The 8,728-nt window shown below is 47.3% G+C and overlaps 1 protein-coding gene across 1 annotated transcript; it reads right to left on the bottom strand.

Moving 5' to 3' along the window:
- Positions 1–518: 518 nt before the first annotated feature.
- Positions 519–5,800, bottom strand: Zfp92 (ZFP92 zinc finger protein). Its single transcript, XM_059250844.1, has 4 exons — positions 5,258–5,800; positions 4,818–4,944; positions 3,658–3,759; positions 519–3,270 (listed from the first exon to the last, which is right to left on the bottom strand). The coding sequence occupies exons 1-4, from the start codon at positions 5,348–5,350 to the stop codon at positions 2,060–2,062; spliced, it is 1,533 nt and encodes a 510-aa protein (XP_059106827.1). The 5' UTR covers positions 5,351–5,800; the 3' UTR covers positions 519–2,059.
- Between the last annotated feature and the right edge of the window lie 2,928 nt (positions 5,801–8,728).

The following is an 8,728-nucleotide window of genomic DNA, read 5'->3' as shown; positions in this document are numbered from 1 at the left end:
TGGAGTGCAGACACAAGGCTGAGCGTGACACACATCTGCAGGCTCACAGACAAGAAAGCAATCACAGGACAAAAAGATGGGGATCTACTGGAGGACACAGAGATAAGAGCAAGTTACAAACTGGAACTTTACACAAAACATTTTATATACATAAAGTCTCTCTCTCTCTCTCTCTCTCTCTCTCTCTCTCTCTCTCTCTCTCTCTCTCTCTCTCTCTGTGTGTGTGTGTGTGTGTGTGTGTGTGTGTGTGTGTGTGTGTGAATATTCTTGTGACCAGGGCTCCAACCAGCATCCTGGGTTTCCAGGTCTTCTCATATTCTCTTGGCAGGATGCAGCTGTCTTTTTTTTTTTTTTTTTTTTTTTTTTTGGTTTTTTTGAGACAGGGTTTCTCTGTGTAGCTTTGCGCCTTTCCTGGGACTCACTTGGTAGTCCAGGCTGGCCTCGAACTCACAGAGATCCACCTGGCTCTGCCTCCCGAGTGCTGGGATTAAAGGCGTGCGCCACCACCGCCCGGCTGCAGCTGTCTTTTAACCTCACTCAACTGGCAGGGAAGGTGCCACCACTCTTCCTTGGAGTGCCCAAGAGCTGTCTCCACTTCACCTGTACCACCAACTTACCTATCCTCAGGCAGCCTTTGTGACAAAATCTTTCTCTCCCCTGGGATAGGAGAGAGCTGGAGAGTAGCTTGCTACCAAGGATGCTGAGCTGAGTATACCAAGGGACAGATATCCTGGGGACAGCACAGGTGGAAGGTGGAATAGGACTGCCACTGGCTTCTTTTTTCAGTAAAGTGCCACTTAAAGAGCCACCTGGGCTTAAGGGAAGGGAGGTGGGGGTTGTCACATCATCACTCAGAGGGCCAGGTTTGCCACTACTGGCATCAATCATGGGTTGAGAAGGCCTCTTCCCCCTGTCTGAGCTTTCCTTGGGGCAGGGGCAGGAATGGCTCACAGGGCCTGTGGTCTGCTAGGCATACACTCCACCTCTGAGCTACACCCTCTGTCTGAGGAATTTTTATAAAAGATAAATCCTCCATCACTCACCTATAACAAAAAATATCCATTTTCAACTAATGTTACCCCTAAATGAAAGCACATTAAAGTAATGACAACTTTAATATTTTAAGAAATATCATCTGAAAGATAACTGTCTGGCCAGACTCATTTCAGGGGCCACCTAAGTGCAAATTCCTAACCTGTCATCACCACACAGTGGGTTGCCTGAAAGGGATTAGCAGACAAATTTGAAGCTTTAGGCACTGGGGCAGGGGTAGGAATGGCCAGTATGGCCTTCAGTGAGTGCGAGAAGAGGAAACTGAAGTCAGCAGGGCAGTGGGGGTTCAAATGCTGCCATGTCTTACCTAGACCCTCTTCCCATGAGGGATGGGGGGGGGGACTCCTTTCCCAAAAAGGAGGCCCTCAGGGTTTCTGGGCCTTAACCTCTGCAAGATTTGGTACAGACCTCCAAGCAGCAGTAGGAGGCACATACATAGGGTCCAAGTTTTCACAGATAGTCTAGCTTATGCTCCAGGACAATAGGTGCCCCTGTGCTTTCCTGCAAAGCATCAGGCTAACTTTAGAGTCCCTTCAATTTATAAACTTTTAATAGAATAAAGTGCTTTTAGTATATTCTATCTAGAAACACAAACAGCTCTTAAGGAGAGGCAATCACCCCACTAACATGTTAACAAGAGAAAGGTCATTGGTCATCCCTCTGTAAACTTCAATGTAACTGTGCTTAGAGTTGGCTGGACACTGTTGCTTCCCTCCCAACCACATCAGGCAATTCTCACGTGGATAGGAGAGACCAAGTCTGTATTATGCAAATCTGCTCACCTGGAGACCCCACTCACATAGGCACTTATACACCCAAGCACACACAGGAGGACCCTGCCTAGGCTCCTTGAGGAGCCTTCCTGTGCAATCTCTAGGCACCAACTGTATCATCAAGGACTAGGGAGGAGCCTTCCTTTTCTACCCATCAGGGCAGGAGTAGGGAAGACTACACTAGGTGGGTGGGGCCACCCTGCCATTCTGAGTTGCTGCTCTGCATTCCTGCCTCAAGGTGAGGATGGGCCCTGAGCCTTCTCAGCATACAGGAAACTTTCACTGCTTTCCCTGTTGCTTCCCTCTGCGAGCTGGGATTCCAGATCCTGGCTGAGCAGCAACCTCTCCTCCGAATCTGAGGTGCTCCCAGTAACTGGCTTCTGTTTCTTGTCATCTTCATCGTCGTGGATGCACAAATGGCGACACAGCAGCAATTTGTTTTCGAAGACATGGCTGCAGCGCTCACACACTTGAGGCTTCTCGTTGGTGTCAATGGACTGGGGCTCGGTGGAGCTGCCTTCCCCGGCTTCCTGGGGTGGAAGTCCGCGGGGCCCGCGCCAATGCTCCAGGAGCATGCAGCCCCGGTGGAGGCCCTTTCCGCGGCCTCGACGCTGGAGCCGTACCCCGCCATGCACTACCTGGTGCTTGAAGAGGTTGGCCCGGCGACCAAAGGCACGGCCACATTCGCTGCACTCATAGGGCTTCTCGCCGCTGTGCACTCGCTGGTGTTGGCTAAGCCCCGAGTGGCCGCGGAAGGCCTTGCCGCACTCGCGGCACAAGAAGGGCCTGTCGCCACGGTGGCTGCGCTGGTGATGGATGAGCTGCGAGATGCCCTTGAAAGCCTTGCTGCACTCCTGACAGACGTAGGGCTTCCGGCCACTGTGGGTGCGCTGGTGCTCGATAAGGTTGGAGCTGCGGCTAAACGTCTTGCTGCACTCGCCGCACTCATAAGGCCGCTCACCGCTGTGGATGCGTGCATGCTCAAGCAGCGCGAAGCTCCTCCGGAACACCTTCCCGCACACTGGGCACATGAAAGGCATCTCGCTGCTGTGGATGATTTGGTGCTTGACAAGGTTGGAGCTGCGCGTGAAGGTCTTGCCACACTCCCCACACTCATAGGGCTTGTCACCGCTGTGGATGCGCTGATGCTCCAGCAGCGCCAAGCTGCGCCTGAATAACTTCCCGCACTCGCTGCATTCGTATGGTTTCTCGCCACTGTGGACGATCCGGTGCTTGATGAGATTGGAGCTGCGGCTGAAAGATTTTCCACATTGCTGACACAGATACCGCTTATCCGCGATTCTGGAGTGCTGGTACCTTACAATGGGATTTGGTCTGAAGTCGTGAGTATGTGTCTGCACCAAAGATCCTGAGGTGTCTCCGAGGAGACCTCTTCCAAAAAGTTTCGGCTTTGAAGTCAGCGTCTTGCTCTTTATCCCATTCCCTGTAATGACAGAGCCACAAACAGGATCACTTCCTTGGGTTTTTGTGGAGCATTCTCCCTTTTTTGATCTTCCCACCAAGGAACTGGGGAATAAAAATACAAAAATAAAAATACAAAAAAAAATACACCAAAAAAAATACAAAAAAAACCCCCACCAAAAAAGAGCTTCTGCTCTTTCTAGAGGGTGTGACTGGAAAGTGGGATGGAGCTGGTGGGAGACACCAGGGCAGACAAAGTCTCTCTTCACCCATCTCCAGCAAGGGAGGAGAGCATTGGGGAGACTGACAGCCCTCACTAAAGAGTTTCAGCATCCACACCAACTTCCTTAGGCTAATCCTTGATTTTTACCCTTGACACTAGCAAGCTGGCTGAGGGCACCTTGCTCACCAGCACAGGATCCTGCTGCAGTCCCCATTCCACCATCTGTAATCCAGGGCTTCTCCCCTCTTTCCAGCTGGGACACAAGGTTAGGCTTAGAGAAAGCAAATCCTGTTCAAAGAAATGAAGAAAATCAGCACATTTCTACCTAAGGACAGAATAATTTTTAAACAGAGTTCAGCCTGTGTCTTCAGAGAGCAAAGAACTTCCCAGAAAGTATAGCCAAGGAAGATTCCCCCCTAGTCATGTGCTTTGGGGCAGCATGTTTCCCCACTAAATTTAAGTGAGAATTCCAGAAGTCTTATGGGAAGATGTGTCCCCAACTTTCTCTTGATAGTCAGAGAGAACCCAGTAAAGGAACTAGTCTCCCTCCAAGGAGTCAGATGACAGAGGCAGTCTGCAGAGTCAGAAAGAAAATAGAAGAGGGCTCATTCTCATAAATCCCTACCCACCTCAAAGGCAGTCTGTGGGCCATCTCAGCTAGGAAGATGCCAGCAGAGGAAGACCCTGACTTAGACACTGTTCATTAGAGGAAAAAGTTGGGACACATTACTCTTGTTGTTCACTTCTTGGTGCTTTTGAGTTGATCCACACAACCTGTGAATCTTGGTTTTGCCTGGAACTGGCAAGATGAACATCCTCTTGCAGATGCACAAATACGGAGCATGGAGCATGTTGAAGTAAGAAGAGAGCAGCTGGAAGTTGCCCCAGCTCCTGCCTAGATTTCTCCAGGCTTGGAAACCAAGTGCACTGCCTGGCCCTAGCATGGGGACTTATGGCCAGTGTAAGTGGAAGATGTTGTTAACGTCTATAAGTTAAGTTGAATGTCAAATACAGCTGCTGTAAAAATGAAATGAATCTACAATGCTGCAAGTAAATGTTCCACTGTAATAAGCATCTGTTTCTCAATAGAAAGATGTTTTGGCAATTTATGATTTTATGTGCAAAATGAGTCTGACAGGTCACCACTGAATTTATGCTGAGCATTTACAAGTCCAAATTATTTAGAAGAATGTCTTTTTGATACCACAGCTGATCTACAAGGTATGGGTCAAATAAAGAAATGTACTTATTCTTGGATTCATAGCAATTAACAAGCAAGAAAATTCAGAACTGAATCCAGAGACAGTAGGTGGGACTGGGTGTGTGAACATGGTAGGGTCACTTACCCACTGACACCAAGTGGCTGTAGTTCTCCAGCATCACCTGCTTATAGAGATTCCTCTGTTTGAGATTCAGAAGCTTCCATTCTGTCTTTGTAAAGTATACAGACACATCCTCAAAAGATACTGGTACCTAAAACAAGCAATTTTTGTGGTAGGAAATTAAATTGCAGGTTAAGCCTACATGCAAACAATGAAACATGGGATAACCCTGCCTCAGGAGAGTTCAGCAGTCAGGAGAGATTCAGCAGCAAGTTGTACTGTCACAGGAAAGAGGATCAGACAGATATGGAAAACCTAGCAAAGGGAACTCAGGAAAGTAGCATGCTGCAGGGGTTAGGGGGTAGCAAAGTTCTCTCCTCACCTCGCCAGTATCCATGCAGAGCAGCAAAGGGAGACTGCTCAGGGAAAATTCTGGGACAGTGAGGGAGAGGTTGATTACTTACCTTGGGCTTTGCTCTCAGAAGAATAGCCGCCATAGTCAGGGCTCCAACCACAGCACAGCTGAAAGGCTGAGAGAAGTGCAAAGATAGTGACATCAGGCTAGCCTGGTGCACCCAACCTCAGCTTGCTTCAAAACCTGGTTTATTTTTCTTGCCAAATAGTAGCATGGCAAGGCAAGGCTGTGGTGTGTGTGAGTGAGATACGTCCCAAAGAAAGGGTGGATTTCTTCAGAGGTAAGTTCTTGCACCCTCCTTGTAGGAAGAGGCAATGGGTTTTCTCACTCTGGAAGCTTCACCTAGGTCACTGATCACCACACTTTCCTTACAGCTTGATGGGGCCACTGCAACAAAGTACCACTGGCTGGAGAGGGGCTTAAAACCACTCATGTATATTTTCTCCCAGTTCTGGAGGCTGGAAGCCTAAGATCTGGGTGCTGGTGGGTCCTCCCTTCATCCTGAAGGCTGCTCTTCTTGCCACTATCAGCCATTGAGTGATATCCAGTGATCTTTGACTTGTAGCTGCATCCGTCCAATCCTTTCCTGAACCTTCACTTCTTCTTTATGTGCATTTGGATCCAAATTTCCCTAGTCTTACATGACACTATTCATTGGATTAGGGCCCACCTTACTTACATTTGCCAAGCCCTACTAAATAAAGGTATCTTCCCAGGAAGTTGGGAATGAGACATCAAACTATCATTTTTTAGAGACACAATGCAATTCAGCTCTCAACACATTCCCAAACTTAGTTTTCAGGCTTTTCATTTCTTATTGAGCAGGCCAAAATCCAGGGATCACATACCAACCTTGCACACATGTCAGGGACCCCTGACCAGCCTTCTAAAAGAGCCTGTTCTTTCTCTTTATCATTTCCTTCTTTTTAAAAATTATTTTACTTATTTTATTTTGACTGCATGTATGTTTAAGTACCATGTGTGTGCAAGGTACCTGAGGAAGCCAGAAGAGGGTGTCAGATCATTTGGGACTGGAATTACAGATAGTTGTCAGTCACCATGTGGGTTCGGGAATCAAACCCTGATTCTCTGGAAGAGCAGCTAGTGTTCTAAATGCCTGAGCTGTCTTCTTCCCAATCCCCTTCACTTCCTTCTTTTCTTAAATCCCTTTCTTCTGCCCATCATTCCATCCCTCCAACTTTCCAGACATTCCTGGAAGCTCCTTTTATGGGTTCATCTTCCTTTAATGTCTGGATCCATGTTAAAAAAAAAACCCAAACACACATATAACCTCCAGGTGTAGAGTAAGAGCTGCTAGTGAACAGAAAGAGAAGAGTGGGCCATTGTGAGGCACAGTGGAATGGGATCTATAGGAGATGGGTAGGGGCACTCTGACGAGAGGTGATGTTAGGCTGAGAGTGGCGATGTGGTTGCAAGGGAACACAGGCAATAAAAGGCCCAGACACATGCCTCTCCATCAGTGGTGTTTGTGTTGCTAAGAACTGGGGTGATTGTGGTGATATATTATGTATCAAATAAAGCTTGCCTGAGGATCAGAGGACAGAGCTAGCCACTAGATTAAACATAGAAGCCAGGCAGTGGTGGCAAATAGATCCATATCTGCCACTGTGCACAAAACTTAAGTCCAAGTGGATCAAAGACCTCAACACAGATCCAGTTACCCTGAACCTGATAGAAGAGAAAGTAGGAAGTAGTCTTGAATGCGTTGGTACCAAAGACCACTTCCTAAGTATAACACCAGTAGCACAGACACTGAGAGCAACAATTAATAAATGGGACCTCCTGAAAATGAGAAGCTTTTGTAAGGCAAAGGACACAGTCAACAAGACAAAGTGACAGCCTACAGAATGGGAAAAGATCTTCACCAACCCCACATCTGACAGAGGGCTGGTCTCCAAAATATATAAAGAACTCAAGAAACTAGACATTAAAATACTGAACAATCCAATTAAAAAAATGTGCTACAGAGCTAAACAGAGAATTCTCACAGAAGAATCTCAAATGGCTGAAAGACATTTAAGGAATTGCTCAACATCCTTAGTCATCAGGGAAATGAAAATCAAAATGACTCTGAGATACCATCTTACACCTGTCAGAATGGCTAAGATAAAAAACACTGAAGACAGCTTATGTTAGAGAGGATGTGGAGCAAGGGGAACTCTCCTACACTGTTGGTGGGAGTGCAATCTTGGACAGCCACTTTGGAAGTCAGTATGGCAGTTTCTTAGAAAATTGGGATTCAATCTCCCCCAAGACCCAGCTATACCACTCTTGGGCATATACCCAAGGAATGCTCAATCATACCACAAGGACACATGCTCAACTATGTTCACAGCAGCATTATTTGTAATAGCCAGAACCTGGAAACAACCTAGATGCCCCTCAACTGAAGAATGGATAAATAAAATGTGGTACATAGACACAATGGAGTACTACTCAGCAGAGAAAAACAATGACATCATGAGGTTTGCAGGCAAATGGATGGAACTAGAAAATATTATCCTGAGTGAGGTAACCCAGACTCCGAAAGACAAAAATGGTATGTACTCACTCATAAGTGGATACTAGATGTAAAGCAAAGGATAACCAGACTGCAACCCACAGTTCCAGGGAGGCTAGTTAGTAAGGAGGACCCTAGGAAGGGCGCATGAATCGCCCAATGAAGGAGAAATGGATGAGATCTACATGAGCAAACTGGGGGTGGGGGTGGGGTAATGGAGGGCAAGGGTCGTGGGATGAGAGCCAGGGGATCAGGAGGTTTGAGCTGGAATGGGAACAGAGTGGGAGAGCAAGGAAAGAGATACCAGGATAAATGAAGACACCATGGGAATAGGGAGAAGCAGAGAGCTACGGAGGTTCCCAGGAATCCACACGAATGACTCCCCCATAGACTACTGGCAATAGTAGAGAGGGTACCTGAGCTGGCCTACTCTGGTTGATTGGATGGCTGAATAACCTAACTGTCATCATAGAACCCTCATCCAGTGACTGAAGTGCTGTGGGATGGTCTGTATGTTAAATTGCTCTGATTGGTCAATAAATAAACACTGATTGGCCAGTGGCCAGGCCGGAAGTATAGGCGGGACTAACAGAGAGGAGAATTGAGAGAAGAGGAAGGCAGAGGGAGTCACTGCCAGCCGCTGCCATAACAAGCAGCATGTGAAGATGCTGGTAAGCCATGAGCCACGTGGCAAGGTATAGATTTATGGAAATGGATTAATTTAAGCTATAAGAACAGTTAGCAAGAAGCTTGTCACGGCCATACAGTTTATAAGCAATATAAGTCTCTGTGTTTACTTTGTTGGGTCTGAGCGACTGTGGGACTGGCGGGTGACAGATTTGTCCCGACTGTGGGCAAGGCAGGAAAACTCTAGCTACACTGAAGGAAGCAGATGCAGAAATCCATGGCCAGGTCAGTCCCAGGCAGAGTTCCAGGAGTCCAATCTATGAGAGAGAGGAGGGATTCTATGAGCAAGAGACATTGAGACCATGATTGGAA

Source organism: Peromyscus eremicus, chromosome X, assembly GCF_949786415.1.
Source record: "Peromyscus eremicus chromosome X, PerEre_H2_v1, whole genome shotgun sequence".
In the NCBI taxonomy this organism is placed as follows: domain Eukaryota; kingdom Metazoa; phylum Chordata; class Mammalia; order Rodentia; family Cricetidae; genus Peromyscus; species Peromyscus eremicus.
Note: the sequence above shows the minus strand (reverse complement) of the source record. Positions and strands in the feature narration are given on the sequence as shown.

What these genes read in the sequence shown, in the direction of transcription:
- Zfp92 (XM_059250844.1), bottom strand. Translation starts at nt 5,350, where the DNA reads ATGTCACTATCTTTGCACTTCTCTCAGCCTTTCAGCTGTGCTGTGGTT. An exon ending in TTCTGAGAGCAAAGCCCAAG is followed by an intron (nt 4,945 to 5,257) that starts GTAAGTAATCAA and finishes TGCTTGTTTTAG; the next exon opens with GTACCAGTATCTTTTGAGGA. An exon ending in TGCAGCAGGATCCTGTGCTG is followed by an intron (nt 3,271 to 3,657) that starts GTGAGCAAGGTG and finishes CTGTCATTACAG; the next exon opens with GGAATGGGATAAAGAGCAAG.